Here is a 19,276-nt window from a genome sequence, read left to right as displayed (position 1 = left end):
TCACCACAAAACATCCTCACATGTATAATTCATGGTTTCTTTTTTAAAAAAAAAACACACACACACATACACACACACAACTATGTAATCTTCTTAAACTATGTAATCTAGGTTAGTCTGTGATTTTATGGCTCATTGCCAGACAGATATAACTCTCAGCCTGGCGCTGAGGCGAGCTCAGAGAGACGACAGATCATAGAGAAAATAAGCAATGCTGGTCTCATCTGAGACTCAAGAGAGCATTTCACTTTCATCAAACGCTCGCGTGCATCGTAAACGTGGTCTTTTTTCTGGTGTTGAATTCCAAGTATTAAAATCTTATTGAAAAAAGTGAGGTTTATTTTGAGAGATTATTTTTTATCACCTGAATTTATGACTGTGGTCGAGATGTTTTAGATTTACAGGAGAACTGTACGAGGTTTTAGTGCTGCTTATATTAACGTCACATTGGCGCAGACCTCCCACGGAAAAAATTCAAAGCTACCAGAGGCGAACACCACATTCCTACATCTTCAGTCGGTGGCCAGTTATGAACTCAAGGCACCTGCTATGCTAGTACTCAGCCTGAAATATCGTATATGAAGCTGCATTTTTCCGATGCTTAGAAACAAGCAAACTGCAAAGTACCAATTTAAGTGGGAGAGCACAGACGTTATTTTGGGGAAAACCACAAAGCCCTCTATTATACGTTTAGCTTAACTTCTGCCTGCTGGCAAGTTTTATTTCTGCCTGAAAGAAAAGACACACCCTCAGTCTGCATGCAGCGTTTAACATAATTAGCCTCAAGATTCTGAAGTAGGCTATGCATGATACCCTTTAAAATTCAGACGGAATATAAGCTTTGTTTTATTATATTTAGATCTAACTAATCACCTTGTTTCCTTCACACACCCTTGTCAGTTCGATTGTTAGTGTATTAAAGCACATGATTAACAGTTTCCTGCCTGCCATAAAACCTTTCAAGTGTGACGGTCATGTTTTTTTTTAAACCAGGTGGAAATAGTGAAGAAAATTCACACATGATCTGAGCTAAATGGATTGCTTTAATGTCACATCAACACAACAACCAGGTACAATAAATAATAAACAGAGGAATAATATGATAAGTCAGGACTAAAACACTTGGAAGCATGATGTTACAGGAAAATAATCAAGCAAATTTCCTGTTGCACCCCGAAGTTGATTATTTTCCTTAAACAGCAGGTCCCGAAGAGTTTTATTCCACTCCACAGCAATTTGCTGAAGATTACGTCTAGCTTTTCATGTTACCAAGTGTAAAATTGTGTGTCCTGAAAACTTTTCCATGCCTGAAAATTTACTGACTGTTGCACTGACACTGGAGACTCCTTCCAAAAATTAATTAAACAAACAGAAAACTTCACTATATCAATGATTGCACGTGGTTTGGATCTTCTGCTATACAAGTCCATATGTATGTCATTTCATTGTACAGAAACAATAATGATAATGATAAAAATTTCAGCTATGTGAGTTGAATATGCTATTACAATGAGCCAGGTTTATCTCTTTCTGAATATGACCATTCACATATTTACATCTTTTATGAGGGTGATATTTACATCTGGTGGCACAATCTTATTAAATAGACTCTTTACAATTATAAAGTTGCACCAAATATGGCAGTTGTATTGAAAACTGGTGTCTTTCTCAGGTGCATGCTTGAAGTAAATGGATCTTGAAGTAAATGGGTCTTTTAGAAGAAAAAACAACAACCCAACTATAAAAATGTCAGTCATTTGTAACTGGTGTGAAGGTATGTTAAGTTCATTTAATACAAGGCTAATACAGTTTAATAATACACATGTATTATATAATAAAGTTCACTTAAATAAAAAAAAGCTAGTTAGGAAATGGGTTAATATGACATTACACATATGTTCTTTTAAGCTCGGATTCACACAGCACACTATATGATAGGGTGTGCCACACTTCTCCACTCCATGAGAGAGCATTAACCAAAATTGGCAGCTTCTGAAAGCCTGGCATCAGTAAACACAGGCCTGTTAGAAACCTCTCATTCTCCTGAGCCTCAATCTCAAATAAGCATCAACTCAGAAGACACCAAAACCACGATCGTCTGGGCCCAATTCAGAAAACGTTTGACAGTTACGAAAAAAGTGTTTCTGCAAATAAACATTTGTCTTAGCAAAACCCACGGCCCAGGATCGTCCATCAGGCAGCTCTGCTTCATAAAACACTTCAGAATAGTTTGTGAAAATAAATGAATTCCTGTTCCTGACTTTATTCAGACTTGGCGTGGTCAGCGTTTCTCATGTCGTAGCGGAAATAATGATGGGTCTAATATGAATAGCACCTTCTTGATGCCCAAAAGATGCTCCACTTGTGATATAATCACAGTTTCACAACTTATCCAATAAGCCTCATCACTTCCTCATGATGAAGCATCTTTATAATTGTAAGGCGTGTCCACTTGTCTCAACCTTGAGTACATTTTCCCGGATGGTTGCACCTCTGTTGTATGTGAAGTGTGTGCACATGAGGTAAATCCAACCAAAATATTCAAAATATTAGCCTGGAAACCACAGACTTACTCAGAGCTGCCCCGTTCTTTAAACAACGCAGCAAAAATAGAAAAATGTGCTGAAGAGCCAAATGTAAAAAAAAAAGCTGTTTACAGCTAAGACATGTTTGTTGAAATTTTCTTTACTTGCTCACAGTTTGGTTTCCTCAGAAACCCTGACCATGGGTGGGTAAATACTAACACATTCAGGCACATTTCTGAGAGATGATGAAATGTGTAAACAACCATGTTGTTTGTACGGGCTGTACATGAAGAAATATAGTGATATAAACCTCATATAGAGTTTATGTATAATTTTAGTAGAGGATATGGAATTAATTATAATAATAATAATAATAATAATAAATAACATGAGTTTATTTATTTATAGAGGAATTTAAACAAACAAATAAATGAACTAATACTACTATAACCACTACTGTATAATAATAATAATAATAATAATAATAATAATAATAATACTCGGACTGGGCAATATGAAAAAAATATCATATCCAGATAATTGAGAACATTTCTACAATACACAATGCGTATCATGATATATAATTTAGCTAACAAACTGTCCACAAAACATGTGTAAACAAATTTTTTTTAATTGACTTCGATGATACTTTTCTTTAATGCCTACAAAGATGAAGATTACGTGTTTTGTTTTTTAATTAGGTCAAATCAATGGCATCCATTCAGTACTATTTAATTTGCAATTATTAAAAACATAAAATACACATCACCATACCAATGATATCTCAGAAAAAGAGTATCGCGTAATCATTTATCATGATATTGATATTATATCAATATATCACACAGCCCTAAATAATAATAATAATAATAATAATAATAATAATAATAATAATAATGTATTCCATAGATTTGGTGGGTCTGTGTAAAGAGAATTTTCTAAAAAAATTAACTTTTTTTTTTGTTTTTTTCTCTTAATTAAAAAAGAAAAGAAAAAAAGCATGTGTGATCAAGTTCAGATAACTAATTTAACAGAATAACATTTGAATTAATCTAATAAAATTTCATTATTATGCATCAAATAGCACATATTTGATCTATTTAATTAATTTTCTTGCATATCATTCATAAAATCCGCCATTTTATTTCCACTCACCTTTCTTGCACGTCACAGACAGTACCTGCGTCAAGAAGAGCGCGAGCCACACGCACGTCCTGAGGGCGCGTGCCATGGCCATTCTTCTCGCTCCCCCCCCCACACGACACCCGCAGGAAACTTCTACACTGCGCTCCACTCCAGCTGAGGGGGATTTAATCCTCCTTTCGGGCTTCGCTGGACTTTTGGGATGCCCCGCTGTTCTCCGGTAGCCCTTCCGTTCCGTTCCGTTCAGGCGCTGCTCAGCACTGCGAAACGCCAGCACGTGCGTGCACTCGCGTGAAGAGAGAGAGGGAGCGAGAGGGCGCGCGCACCTCCTCCCTCCCACTCGCTCAACCTCTCGTCAAGCTAAAGCTAAAATAGCAGCAGTTTAACGGCGCTTAAGAAAATAAAGCTAGTCGACAAAACTTGAAAATTTACAAAACTTGCACAAGCAACAGCGTCAAAGTTACAAAGTTAACACTGTATAAGTTCATTTTCAAATGTTTAAAAATACAGTCGTTCAGAATTATTGGCACCCTTGAAAACAACAGTCACAATATAGAATAAACATTACACTAAATGATTTAAAACAATTTTATATAATAGTATTTTCTCTTAAAAACGTCTGACAAAATCATTCATTCATTCATTCATTCATTTTCAGTAACCACTTTATCCTGGTCAGGGTCGCAGCAGATCCGGTGCATATCCTGGGAATGATCTGGGAATACACCCTAGAAAGGACACGAGTACATCACACACATTCACACACTCAGTCACACCTAGGGGCTATTTTGAGTCACCCAGCCACCTGCTGCATGCTTTTGGGAGGTCGGAGGAAGCAGGAGAGTCCAAATTTCAGAGGATAAACGAGTACTTGAAAAAACACTGTAGCAGATCCAATAAATGCAAGTACTCAAGGAATAGTATGTAACTGGACTGTTTTGTTAAAAAAATTTAAATACACCTCTTGTTAGAGTAAAACTGGGCTGCCTCTGCCAGGAGGTTATACTTGGCTGCATATAAAACTTTCGCAAATACTAATGACTCCAAACACAACAAATGAACACACAAATGTTTTTTTTGGGGGGGAATGAATGGTTTGTACCACTTTAGTCTCCTGATTTAAACTGTGTTGAAAGCCTGTGGTCTGAATTACAGTCCACAAAAACAAACCTAACAATACAAAGTAACTTGAAATTCTGTATGGAAGAGTCATCTAAGATTCTCTACAAGTGTCTCCAACTTTTTCAGACATTACATACGTTTTGTAATTCTTTCAGGGGGTGGCAGTCATTTTGAGACCAGGTCTTTGAAACTATGTCTGCATTTTTCAAAAAAAAATGTTATTTATATGTATAAACTCATACAACATCCTTTTGTGTTTAGGGTCAATAAATTATATACCATATTATACTGTTCTGATTTGGATAACACAAATTTAGAACTATCTTTTAAGCTGTTTAGTAACCTGACACATATTTCCTAGAGATTTTTTTATGGAGTTACTGTTGTATGCTGTTTTTGTGTATTCCTTGGTTGCCTTAATGCCTTTGAGATGCCAAAAACAGCTATATGTGAGGTGATAAAGGATGTAGATATATCACCCGGCTTCCGGAGCTCAGGCCACAGACGGACTGAGGGAGGGTACATGAGTGGAAGAGGAGAAAAGCAGCTGTGATGTCCAGGATATTCAGGGGCTTGGTGGGTTTGGGACTCACATCAGAGGAATCCCTGTTCAAATCATCCATGAGTCGTTACACTGTTTTCTTACTAACTCACTGCAGGGTCTCTAACTACCACTGCATCTTTTACCATTTTAGCTCAGCTTGCGTTCAGGCATGCTACAACATCCTGGTTCTACACACACACACACACAGGTTCCAAAATCAATGAAATCATATTTACAGTTTGTTCGGTTTCACATATGTTTTCTGAATTTTGTCTTTATATTTCGCTTGTTATCTGGTTGCAGGACAGTTAGTTATTAAAATTGTCGAATTATTTTATACAAGAAACGTTATAATAGTCATACATTTTCCTTTTTTCCACCTGGAAAGCCATTGGGGGTGCAAACTTTTGCACTGCATAAACCATGTTTGGTGTCAACCTGCAAAACATCATTAGAAAATCTTAAAGCCTAACATATTTTTCTTCTACTTTGTAATGACATGAACAGAAATCGAGGTCATGTTTACAGACTGTGTTAAATTCCTTTATACCAGAAGTTTGGAATTCTAGAATCTAATTGGTCAAACGGTGTTGATTAATTTTCTATAACAGCAGCTCTGACAGTAGTTCCAGCTGCAAGACAAATCACAAATTTATATTCATATGCTCGTTCTATTATATTATCATGTGTCACGATTCCAAGGTGGAGACAGATGCAAGTGCAGAATTTCTTTAATTAATAGCACAACCAAACACAAAACAAGAACTATGAATCAGCAGCAAAACACTAAGGCTAAGAATAAACATAAACCAAAGATCATAAACACAGCAACAGGGACAATAGCAAAGAAAGACAAACGTAAGAGAAAGAATGCAGTGCAAACTGTGGCTATATACACGAGTGCTAGTTCACATTGGACTTGATTCAGGTGCAGGTGGACATGTGACTGTGATGCAGTGGCCGCTGGGAACTGTAGTTCAGAGTTCCTTCTCTGATTACATGGCATCATGTGTATAGTTACAATTACACACAATATTTAATATGTAATTGTTGACATGGTGAAGTTTTCTGTGAGGAAATGTTTATTAAACATTTATGGAAGGAGTCTCCAGTGTCAGCACTTTGTAACATTCAGGGGTAAAGCTGAAACTTTAAGTTTTCTGACATCTTAAGGACAGAGAAGTTTATGTTTTGCGGTTCCTCAGTAACATGACAAGATGTGTTATTTTTCTTATTAACTTAAAACAAGCATTATTAAACCAAGATTAGTTCTCTCATTTTTAAGTACATAGGTTACACATTTGAATGAATTTTTACTCCCTGAGCCCTTCCCTATTCCTGCCCATGTTCAAGAAGCTCCACCCCCAGGATCTACAGTGGCCAATAGAGTCAAGTGTCTATAAAATGACTGACAAGAGGCCCATCCAAACACAAACAAGCATTCCTGAGCGGAAGGCAGTTTTCCAAATAGGTTTTCTCAGCCACTTAACACACTTCTGCTAAGGCCATGGCCTAAACCATTATTTTTTAAAATCACATTCTACAGTTCTACATATCTTTCAGGTTATTTGAATAAGTAAGAAATTTAAAACAAAAATTGCCTATTGCATCTTTAAAGAAAGAGAGAAAATAGAGAGGGTGGTGGTGAGAGAACTGTTTACAGCTGCTATAACACAAGCAAGAACAGGAACTAACTTGTTCCATGGACATTCCATAACATTAAACATAACTATAAACGGATAAAAGTACAACATATCACCCCGATGTTCATAATTTTCCTATAACAGCACTTCCCCAAATGCTTTATTGCTCACAAATGTATTTGTTAGCCAGCATGTGATTCACAAAATAAATTCAGGCACACCTAAAGATTTATTTTTGGCGCTCCTTCCTAGGTAATCAACGGTGATGGCCCAGTGACCGCATTTGATGATCCATGTGGAGGATTATAAACACAGCTCACTCCATGTCATCCTTCAGCTCAGGGGACTTTTCAAAGAAAACATTCAGCTGAGCTCAGATGGTTTGACCTGTAGTTATTTTCAGCATAGTTTCCGCACACCACTTTTTAAAAAGTAGGCTATCAGGCATTATTAGAACTTGTGGCTATTTGGGTTGGACTTGATCTCTTCCAAAAGGCAAAATCTTATAGTCTATCTCTTTACGATCTTGCTTTCTAAATAGCTCCTGTGCAACATTGGACATGAACAGCCCAAACCTTCCATCCCACAATTCCCTCTTTTCCTCTCAGTTGTTGAGAGTACTAAATTAGGTAATTTGTTCCGGGTTAGCTACCTGGCAGAGTACACACACCTATTTACTGTTGTTATCGTCATTGCCGCCCAACTAACACTCTGACCTCAGGGATGTTCCAGACGTAGACCACAATGAAGCAGTGTAAACTCTGCTTGTTTTCCATACAGACACCGCTTTGTGAGAGCGCTCTTTCAGACATACACACACACACACACACACACACACACACACACACACACACACACACACGTATTGCAAAATGTTCCTCAAACAGGATTTGACTTAATTTTCTCCACCCAATAGTGAAATTACAGGGAGAGCCACATGAGGTCATGTGTGAGCCACTTATTCCATAAATAGGGGATCTTTGCTCTTTAAAGAATGGAGTTTTGTTGTAAAAGGCCAGCACTCAGCGGTGGGTATACGGCATAGTCATTCATCTACATTTACAAGATCTATAATTACTCTCTAATGTTATCCTATGTAAAATAATTTACTGTGTATGCCATGTATTTTTTTTTTCATGTATAAATCTGTTAGGAAGGTAAAGTCTCAGTTCTGAACTCTGAACTTATAGTTCTGTAAGTACATTTTGTGACAGCAGGATATTACGCATTTCCTTAGTGTCCATACGCATTAGTTTAACAGGCCGGAGATCTTATATCTAACATTTTGCTTAAGCAAAATCAGAAGAGCAGATGTTACAGATGATATTCCCACAGGAAAAGAGGTCTGTTTTATCATTATAATTTCTCTTTAGCCATATAATCTTCTACATGCTGAGATAAATATACTACATACTATTATATAAGGGATCAAATGTACTGTTTTAGGAAAATAATCAACAATGGGATTCAGTCATTTGAGTTTTTCCCAAAATTAAACTGACGTTGCTTCTTCTTAGTTTTCACAGTTGGACTGTTTGTTACATGCAACATAGATGTTCCAACATATAAATGTAATAAACTCTTTGAATTAAGTGTCATGTCAGAGCAAACCAGCTCCGTTTCCGAGACTGCACCTCAGACTACAAACATGGCACAAACTACAACTCCCAAACCAACACACACAGACATGTTCACCTTAATCAGACACACCTGTTACCAATCACACACACACACACACACACACACACACACAGTCACACACCCTTTAAAAATGATTGCTCATTCATACAGACTTTGTGAAGTATATGCTCAGTTACTATTGTCTCTGTCTATACCAAGCTGTACTCTGCTGTTGCTTGTGTTCTGGTTTTGATTCTGTTTTTTCCTCGACTCTGATTATCTGTGTTACCTGCTCTGTGTGCACGATTGCCTGACCTTTGAATGTCTTCTTTTTTACCTTTGCCCTCCACTTTGGAGTATTGAATGCTCATTAAAGCTACCATACCTGCCATTACTTCTGTCTCAGTCTCCATTACATGACAGAATACTTCGCCTAAGCATGGATGCAGCAGGTTCTCCAGACTGGCAGTGAGCTGTCAGTGCCCATGAGCAGTTTATGGGAGAACATCACCAACAGCTTGTTGAGCTAACCACTCAAGTCAACCGACTTTCTCAAGCCGTTCCGGTTGTCATGCAGTCCTGCACCCCTTTCCCTCCGATGCAGATGCTGAAGAAATATGAAGGTGACACCACGTGGTGCAAGGACTTTCTCTTTCAGTGTTCTCTGTATTTTGCCAGCTATGAAGGGATGTCTGAGACATGGAAGATAACCCACTTCATGGAGTTGTTGACTGGCAATGCTCTGACTTGGACGATGGTGGTATGGGAACAAGGCGGAGAGCCCATCTCTTCCCATGAGCAGTTCACAGAGTTGTTTTGGTGTATCTTCGACCATTTTCTCGAAGGCCGAAAAATGGGAGAATAATTGCTCACCATCACACAAGGCACACGCCGAGTAGCGGAATATGCTAAGGAGTTTCTCACCATTGCAGTGAGAATTGGATGGAACAACCCTGCACTGAAAGCAGCTTTTCGCCTTGTTTTATACCCGGTAGTGTTGACGGAGTTAACCTGCCGCGATGAACAACTAACCTTCAGTTTGCTCATTGACCTGTCCATTCATCTCGACCGCCTGCTCCAAAGCCGTCACTCACTACGTAGCGAGGGAGTCCTCACTAACACTAGTATCATTGCCGAACCCATGCAGCTGGGACGCACCCGGCTCACCAGAAAGGAGTCCATCCCAGGTTTCTTCTCAACAAGGCTTTGTTCTACCTGTCATTGTAGAATACTCAGGCATGTTTTCTGTCCTGACAGTGCTAATTGACTCTGGTGTGGCAGGGAACTTCGTTGATCAGGACACAGTCAACCAGCTCAACGTCCCCATCCAAACATTACAACAACCATGCAAGATACAGGCTATTGATGGTGGAGGAGGGACCATCTCATGCTGCACGGAACCTTTCTCACTTCAGATCGGTGCCCTGCACAAGGAATCAATAATGCTATACATCACTGTATCTGTTAAACATCCCATCATTTTGGGCCTCTCATGGCTGAACCAACACAACTCTCTCATTTCCAGGTCCAACAGGCAACTCACACGCTGGTCGCCATACTGCCACACCCACTGTCTCAAGACACCAGTAATTTCTCTGGCTGCCACCTCTGTAGAGAGCCCTGACCACCACGTTCCATTCCAGATCCCCCCAGTGTATCAGGACCTCCAGGAGGTGTTCACTGAGGAGAAGGCCTGTGGGTTACCACTACATAGGCCATATGACCATTGATCTGCTTCCTGGGACCAGTCCACCTCACAGCAGGGTCTATCCTCTGTCCATAGCAGAACAACGAGCAATTTAGGATTATATTCAAGAGGCCCTCCAACAAGGTTATATCAGACCTTCCACATCCCCGCATCTACTAGTTTCTTTTTTTGTGGAGATAAAGGGTGGCGGCCTCCGACCATGTATAGATTACCGGGACCTCAACCAGTGTTCAGTAAAGTTCCAGTATCCTCTGCCTCTGGTACCTGCAGCCCTAGAACAGCTCAGATCAGCCGAGATGTTTACCAAGCTAGATCCTTGAAGTGCCTACAACCTAGTTCAGATCAGAGAGGGGGACGAGTGGAAGATGGCCGTCAGTACAACCTCAGGACACTATGAGTACCTGGTCATTCCATATGAACTCTCTAGCACCCCCTCAGTGTTCCAATGCCTCATACATTATGTCTTAAAGGATATATTGGGGAAATGTCATCACGTACATAAATGACCTCTTGATTTATTCCAGTTCTCCTAAAGAGCACATCCACCATGTACGCCAAGTCTTGCAAAGACTCCTTCACCACCAGCACTATGTTAAAGCAGAAAAGTGTGAATTCCATCAGCACACCATCTCGTTCCTGGGTTACATCATCAGCTCTGAGGGAGTCACTATGGACCAAAGCGAAGTGAAGGTGGTGGTGGACTGGTCAACACCTCGAACTGTGAAGGATTTACAATGATTTCTGGGCTTTGCCAATTTCTACAGGCATTTCATCAGAGGGTTCAGTGCCATAGCACATCCATTGATGTCCCTGCTTCGAGAAAAGCCTAAATGTCTGGGCTGGAGCCCAACAGCTGAAACAGCCCTCACACAGCTCAAAGAGGCATTCACCACGGCTCCCATCCTCAAGCACCCTGATCCGTCCAAGCCCTTCATCATTGAGGTACAGGCCTCTGAAACAGGAGTCGGAAGCATCCTCTCCCAAAGATTTGGAGATATACCCAAGCTTCACCCCGTTTCATTCTTTTCAAAGAAATTGTCCTCTGCTGAGCGAAACTGTGATGTGGGCAACAGAGAACTTTTGGCAGTCAAACTAGCCCTGGAGGAATGGTGACACTGGCTGGAGGGAGCTACTCATCCATTCATCATTTTCACAGACCACAAGAACCTCTAATATCTACATACAGCCAAACGTCTAAACCAGGGGTGTCCAATCTTGTCCGGAAAAGGCCGGTGTGGGTGCAGGTTTACATTCCAACCGAGCAAAAGCCACACCTGAGTCTATTGAATGCCAAGATCAACTGGTTAAACCGGTGGAATCAGGTGTGGCTCCTGCTTGGTTGGATTGAAAACCTGCACCCACACCGGCCCTTTCCGGATAAGATTGGACAACCTGGTCTAAACCTATGACAAGCCTGCTGGTCCCTCTTTTTCTCTCAATTCCAGTTCACCCTGTCTTATCGACGTGGGTCCAAGAACACCAAGGCTGATGCTCTCTCCCATCTTCACAATATAGAAACCCAAGAGAACAAGGAAGAATTTATTCTGCCCCCTTCATGTGTAGTGAGCTCTGTAGAGTGGGAATTGGATCAGATCCTGGCATCCATACCTTGACCACAAATCCTGCCTTCATGTTCTCCAAGTAAAATTTTTGTTGCTGAGCAATACAGGCTGGAACTCATCTCCTTGGCCCACACCGCTGTAGCCACGGGTCATCCAGGCCTCCAACAGGCATATAATCTGTTGCGAGAGAAGTACTGGTGGCCACACATGTTCAGAGATGTACATCATGCAGTGTCTTTGTGTTCACCTTGTGCCCAGTCAAAGGTACCCCGAACTCTACCAGCTGGCAAACTCCTCCCTCTACCCATACCTGAATGTCCCTGGTCACACATCGCCATAGATTTCCTCACAGACCTAGTGGAATCTCAAGGCAACACAACCCTCTTGGTGGTCCGTGACCAATTCTCCAAATCTCTGCGTCTGATTCCATTTCACACCATTCCATCAGCCTTCGTTATGGCCGAACTTCTCTTCCAACATGTATTCAGATACTTTGGAATCCCAGAGGAGATAGTCAGTGACGGGGGCCCTCAGTTCACATCCCGGGTTTGGTCCAGCTTCATGGAGAAATTGGGGACAACAGTCAGTCTCACTTCAGGCTACCACCCGTAGGCAAACGGTCAATGGAACAAGCCAACCAGGCATTTCTCCGTACATTCTGTGCAGCTAACCCTGAGGGCGCTTGCTGGGAGGGTTTCTGTCATGTCACAGCAAACCAGCGACTCCATTTCCCAGAATACACCGCAGACTACAAACATGGCTGACACAAACTACGACTCTCAAACCAACACACAAACACGTTCACCTTCCGGGAATACTAATCAGACACACCTGTTACCAATCACACACACACACACCACTCTTTAAGAGACTGCTCATTCATACGGACTAACTTTACACACAGTTGGTATTGTCTGTCTATACCAAGCCATTCTCTGTTGTTGGTTATCTGGTTTTGATTCTGTTTTCCCTCGACTCTGATTATCTGGCTTACCTGCTCTAGTCTGTTTGCATAATTGCCTAACCTTTGCCTATCTCCATTTTTTATCTTTGCCCTATACTTTAGATTGTTGTATTCTCATTAAAGCTGCCATACCTGCATTTGCTTCCGTCTCAGCCTCCATTACAGGACATTAAGAAACATTGAATGTAGCTATGATGTAGGGTAAATGATTTGATGCAATCTAAAGCTGACAAAGCGAGACATGGAAGAATACAGCCCATTTGACAGGACAGGCTTATCAGCTTTCTTTGGCCTATTCATAATTTATCACTTGTGCCTGAGCAGTCGCTGACATTCTCTTTTTCTCTTTTTTCTCTCCTCTCCTCTCATTTGGCCTTCTGGACGCAAACATGCCGCACATATCGATACCATCTAACACTAAAAGTTATAGAGGGCTACTGTTGCTTTGATTCAACGTGTCGAGTCATGAGTTTTTGAAATGTTTGCAGCAGCCACCAAGAACTTTGTGAAGCAGGTTGGGGACACCGGCCGGCTGATTCCCGTCCCGAGCCTTAGCGAGGCCGACCGATATCAGCCCCTCAGCCTGGTGACCAGGAAAAGGAGGAGGTATTTCTGGAAAAAGAACAAATATGGCTCGACACCATTCTCGCTCAAGGACATACTTGTGGGAGAAAAGGAGATCACTGCAGGTAATAGTTTTGAAGAAGCAATGTGCATGCTAAAATGGTGTTAGAATTATAACTGGTGTGTTTCTAGTATTCTGATGATGGAAACTGTTGCACATAATATGTGAAAGTCAGATTTTATGCTACAGTCAATGCACTACTCTATGGTGACATGTAAGCACAAGTACATATTAACAAAAAAACAAGGCAAGAACAAAACCAAAAACATGACAGCAAATTGTGAAACGCAAGAACATAACAACAAAATCAAAAAAGCAACAGCAACATGTTTTTGTTTGATGTTGCATAGTATGTTTTATTAATTTGTTTTCACACTTACAGGTCACCTTAAAATACATTAGTACCTTATACATTAATAACAAAAAACACATCAGCAAAACACAACAACATAGAAAAAGAAAAATAGAAGAGCAAATCCAAAAAAACAAAAATATACAAAATGAAAAAACATGACAGCATAAGCAAACAATTTTTTTTTGTTATTTTCTGATTTTGCATTGATGTTGCATAGTTTGTTAATGTTGCATTAATGGAGCAAAACCAAAAACACGACAGCAACCCAGTTTTGGTTTTGTTGTGGTTTCTGACTTGCTGTTGTGTTTTTGGTTTTGTTAATGAGGTGGTTTTTTTGCACTTACAGGCTGCTGTTAATTATGTACATTAGTACCTCATTACAACATAACACGAGATGCAAAGAGATCTGAAGCGTGAATTTATTATAATAGGTGTGTAACCCGAGCGGTTTCTCTATATTAGGAGTGTCCTCTTACCAGCTTCTCAACTATGAAGACAAGTCAGACGTGTCTTTAAACGGCCGTCTGGGCAACCACCTGTTTCACGAAGTGGGCGTCAACATCAGCGGTTCGGACTCCGTGGCGGTCAAAGCGTCCTTTGGGGTTGTGACCAAACATGAGGTGGAGGTTCCGACCTTACTACGGGAGCTGAACTCGAGGTAGTTGATATGACAATGATAGTGACTTTTTTTTATTATGGAATCATGAAAATGTTTTTGAAGTCTTTTAATTATTCATGTTACTTGGAGATACAGATGAGTTAATATATTAAAAGTTAATATATAAATAGCCAAAAAAAAAAGTATTGTACTAAATCAGTCCTGTATTAAATGTATTTTAAAGTAGGGTGTGCAAACTTTGGAACTCAACTGTCTGTTCAGTGACAAGTTTACTGTTTGATATCTGTCTATCTATTTTCTGATGTATCCATTCTGTCTCTTTGTCTCTCCAGAAAAGTGGACCTGGATCACTGTCTGATCCGTCAGTCTAAGGACAGTGGACGGACGGTACTGTGCGTCGTCATGGAGAGTATTCGCACCACACGACAGTGTTCTCTCACTGTCCATGCTGGCATGCACGGTGCTACCATGCGGGTAAACATGTGCACACAATCAGAAAGACATGTGTATGGACATATGGTATCATGTATGGCTACACACACACCCACATCCACCTCTCTTATAGTTTCAGATAGATGACATCCATAATCCCAGAGGCCGTGACAAATCCATTGTAATTCCCGCCCACACCACCATAGCCTTCAGCATCTTTGACCTTTACGTGCGACTTGATGGACGTCTCGGTAAGTTGATGGACATCTTATTCATTTATGCTTAGGTTAAAAGTTGTGGCATGTCTGTGAAAGTTTGTAAAGTTATCACTTAGGCTGGTGATTTATAGCTACTATAAGATATCACATTCTCTCAGTGGCATAACATGCACTAAAAGGATGCATAATATATGCATAATATATGCATAATGCTCAATATTTATCTCCTCCAACCTGACTTTACTTCCTCTGACTAGATATCTGTGTAGCACCGGAGTCTGTTGGAGGCTTTGAGAAAGAACAGATGCGTGAGCAGCTCGGAGGATTCATTGGCAGGTTTTCAGTCGGCAGGCTGCGAAGGTTCCTCTCAGGAATCATTTATGGGAACCCCTTCAGAGCAGGTAACGTGAAAAATGTCCTTTTACAACTAATGATGGGTGATATGATCCTGCTCATGGAATGTAGGCATGTCGTAATAGTAATGCCTTGATGAAGTATTCACCCCCATTTGAACAACTTTTTCACATTTTTATAATGTTATAACCTGGAACTGAAATGGACCTAACTGGAAATATACAGTAGGCTATGTATGTAATGATTCTACAAAAAAAATAGCCCATAATATTGGATGGGAAGGGAGGGAAAAATCAATCTAGTTTGTAAAATTCTTTGCAAAAATTTTTTTATTTATTTATTTTTATTTTTTAAAAGTATTATCGTAGAGAGTCATAATTGAATCAACCTGTATGCAAATAAAGTGTCGCATGATCTTGAAGTAAATACACCTGTTCCTGGAAGACCCCAGAGTATTGGGAGAAAATTCCAGAAAACTTTAAACATCCTGCAAAACACTAATAAATCCATTATTTAAAATGGAAAGAATAAGGCACAGTCGCGACTTTGCCTAGAGGAGTCCATCCAGCAAAAAACAGTGACTGGGTAAATTGGGCATTAGTCAGAAAAGCAACCAAGAGGACAAGGGTAACTCTCAACATGATGCTCCCACCACCATGCTTCACTATGGGGATGGTGTTGTCAGGGTGATAAGTAGTGTTGGGTTTATGCCAAACTGAATAAGTTTCACAGACATTTGACGAACAGAAATGCAATAATGAGTCCATGAACAAAGGGGGGTCAATATTAAAAGTCACAGTCAGTATCTGTTGGCCACCAGCTACTTTAACTACTACAGTGCATCTCATCCTTATGGACTGCAGCAGATTTGTCAGTTCCTGCCGTGAGATGTTACTCCACTCTTCCATTTAGGCATTTGCAAGTTCTCCATCACGTCTGGGGGGACACACGGTTACATGTAATTTTCCACTGCAAGGACAATCAGCTATCCTTCCTGTCTCTCTGTAGCACTGTCTTAGGCGTCTTACATTACAGACATTGCAGTTTATTGCTCTGGCCACATCTGCAGTCCTCATGCCAGCCTGCAGCAGGACTATGGCATGTTCACGCAGGTGAGAAGGAACTCTAGGCATCTTTCTTCTGGTGTTTTTCAGAGTCAGTAGAAAGGTCTCTTTAGTGTTCTAAATTATTGTAACTGTGACCTTAATTACCTACTACTTGTAAACTGTTAGTGTCTTAAGGACTTTTCCACAGGGGCATGTGTAATAATTGTTTATGGTTCATTGCACAAGCATGAAAAACATTGTTTAAACCCTTTCCAATAAAGATCTGTAAAGCTTATTTGGATTTGACAAAATTATCTTTAAAATACAGTCTACTGAAAAAGGGACGTTTCTTTCTTTTTTTTTTGCTGAATACATGTCTTTAAAAATAATTGTTAATTAGCGTTGAACAAAGTAGAACAAGCACATGAAGTTTCACTGTGGTTCACGTTCCTTCCCTATCACAGACGACAGAACCTTCGAAGAGCTCACACACTCTGACCTGTACATGGACGACGTGGTGGATTACTATGAGAAGGCAGCCAGCATGACTGACCTGTCCACATCATACCTGCATGAAGACAAGCACACCCGAGTTAACCTGCTCAACCATAACGTCCCCAAAGGCCTGTGTGCTCTCTGCAGCAAGTCCCACCAGCGCCGAGAGACAGTCTACGGCTGCCTTGAGTGCTCCTCTGGTGGGCAGAAGTATGTGCGCCTACATGCTGTGCCATGCTTTGACCTGTGGCACAAAAGCTTACGGTGAGGACTCCATGTGCTGAAGAATTACAGAATGTGAATACAGATTATATTTTGAAAAGATCTAGGGATAGGCCAGCACCAGGGATCTGGTACTTAAATATTCCACGTGTGTCTTCAGTTCAATTCAATTCAAGTCGTGTAACATTTTTAACAAGCATTACAGAAATTCAGATCCCTAATGAACAAGCCAGAGGTTCCTTCACAGAAACCTGGTGAGGAATCAGACTCAAAATGGAACCCGTCATATTCTGGGTGACACCGGATAGTGGGATTACAAATCATTACTGTATACAAGTGTAGAAGAGGAAAGACAGACAGTACAGCGTGTGTTTATAGGATGTTCATTATGTAGTAGATGAGCGCAGGACAGGCTATGATTACAGCAGCAGCTCTTGGGTACAAATCCACAGTATCCAGCTGAGATTAAACACTGTCAAAGGCAAGACTTGGGCATAAAAGCAGAAAAAGTTTGTCTTCTCGAAATGGTTTTCAACGGAGCTTCACTATTACATCTAGCTCAGGATTATGGCGTCAGCCTGATAAAGACAACCCTACATAACCGCCATTTATAACAGTCTGTTCTTCATCTTTCAGGATGAAAGGTCTTAATTAGAACTTATTAGAACAACGGTGCTTATCATATTGTTTACACACCAGTCCAGATCTTTCTCAGATATCGCATGCGAGACAGTAGATCCTCTTACACTCCCATGATCACCAGCTGCTGAAGTCTCCATCACCCACATACACAGGAGTGTGAATAATTAAGATGGTGATAAATTAACCAGTGGACCGTGTGAGGGTAGAGTAGGAAGTGGGCGGTCTTATTTCAGGTGAGAACTGGGTTGTGTTTTTGTTTCCACTCCGAATTCAGGGCAGGTTTAACAGTGAAAGCCCAAACAGGGGAAAGGTTACTGAAGTGAGCATCAGAGACCCATTACCTGCATCAAGCAGAAACTTTTGGGTGTGTGAGAAATCTTGTCTAGAACTAAACTTGTAATCAAATTTCTGATGTATAGCCTAGGAATGAACCACTTTAGGACATCCTGTTATAGGAAAATAATGAACATTGTTGTTGATTACTTTCCTATAACATCATGACACAAAGTATTGTATTTCTTACAGAACAAACTTTAATAGTGTGACCTCTAGAGGTGTAAAATTTGCATAAATGTACACTTTTCCTCATGTCTGAATTAAGTGGTTCTTTCTGTTTTGTTTTTTGGAATAATACTTCATTGCTGAAAATTTAGTCTTCATTTACATTTGAGTGCTGAAAAAAAATTAAAATATGAAATGTTATGAATTTTTAGAATACCCAAACACCGTGATCACATCTACAACAGAATCATTAGCTTTCTTTTTCTCTTTAACCTTTTCTCAACACCGGAAAAAAATAAACATGTGTGTTGCTTTTTGAAATTATCATACAGCTATTTTTTCATTTCATCTATGGAGTGCGAGTGTTGTGCTGGAATTCTCCGTCTTCGTTTAAATAAATGGTGTGTGTGTGTGTTTGTAGGGTTAAGCCTGAAATTGTGTTCACTGTTTACATTCAGGGGAGTTTGATGTGTATTGTCAATGTTTTATTTAGCGATCATGTCTTTTTAAAACAAAACAAAACTAATAAACATACAGTTGGCTCGATTGATTGGTCTGTCCAACAGAAGTGTCATGAAACACACTTGACAGCTCCACCTGGTGGTGAAATACAATCAGTACATCCAAGATGTAGTACAAAAGTTTTTGCACACCCCATGGTTTCTAGGCACACAAAAGGGAAAAAGAGCAGTTTAAAAAGAAAATAACTCTGCATCCTTCAGCATGTGTCCCGTTTTTGATAGAAAGAACACTTCTTGATCAATGACGTGCAATAAGACGCACTAAGACAAAAAAAAGTGTCATTTTATACAGTGGGAACAAATAAAAACCGAGTAAAAAAAAAAAAACTGTGGCACTGAAGAAATGCACATTATGTAGTAATAGTTTGTAGTAATAAATTGGTGTAGACTAAAACGTTTGATAATATTTTCATTA

The 19,276-nt window shown here is 40.1% G+C and overlaps 1 protein-coding gene across 1 annotated transcript; it reads left to right on the top strand.

Annotated features, from left to right (window-relative positions):
- The first annotated feature begins 13,219 nt into the window (after positions 1-13,219).
- pjvk (pejvakin) lies at positions 13,220-17,425 on the top strand. Its single transcript, XM_053638231.1, has 6 exons — positions 13,220-13,520; positions 14,274-14,469; positions 14,763-14,904; positions 14,996-15,113; positions 15,338-15,481; positions 16,945-17,425. Exons 1-6 carry the CDS (start codon positions 13,310-13,312, stop codon positions 17,241-17,243), a joined length of 1,110 nt encoding a protein of 369 aa, XP_053494206.1. The 5' UTR covers positions 13,220-13,309; the 3' UTR covers positions 17,244-17,425.
- Positions 17,426-19,276: the final 1,851 nt, after the last annotated feature.

This window comes from Ictalurus furcatus, chromosome 12 (assembly GCF_023375685.1).
Source record: "Ictalurus furcatus strain D&B chromosome 12, Billie_1.0, whole genome shotgun sequence".
Lineage (NCBI taxonomy): Eukaryota > Metazoa > Chordata > Actinopteri > Siluriformes > Ictaluridae > Ictalurus > Ictalurus furcatus.
The sequence above is the reverse complement of the archived record's forward strand: the minus strand, read 5'-3'. Positions and strand labels throughout refer to the sequence as shown.

Excerpts from the sequence above, each read along its gene's own strand:
- pjvk (XM_053638231.1), top strand. The coding sequence starts at position 13,310 with ATGTTTGCAGCAGCCACCAAGAACTTTGTGAAGCAGGTTGGGGACACC. Across the intron at positions 13,521-14,273 it reads AGAAAAGGAGATCACTGCAG|GAGTGTCCTCTTACCAGCTT; the intron begins GTAATAGTTTTG and ends TCTCTATATTAG. Across the intron at positions 15,482-16,944 it reads TGGGAACCCCTTCAGAGCAG|ACGACAGAACCTTCGAAGAG; the intron begins GTAACGTGAAAA and ends TCCCTATCACAG.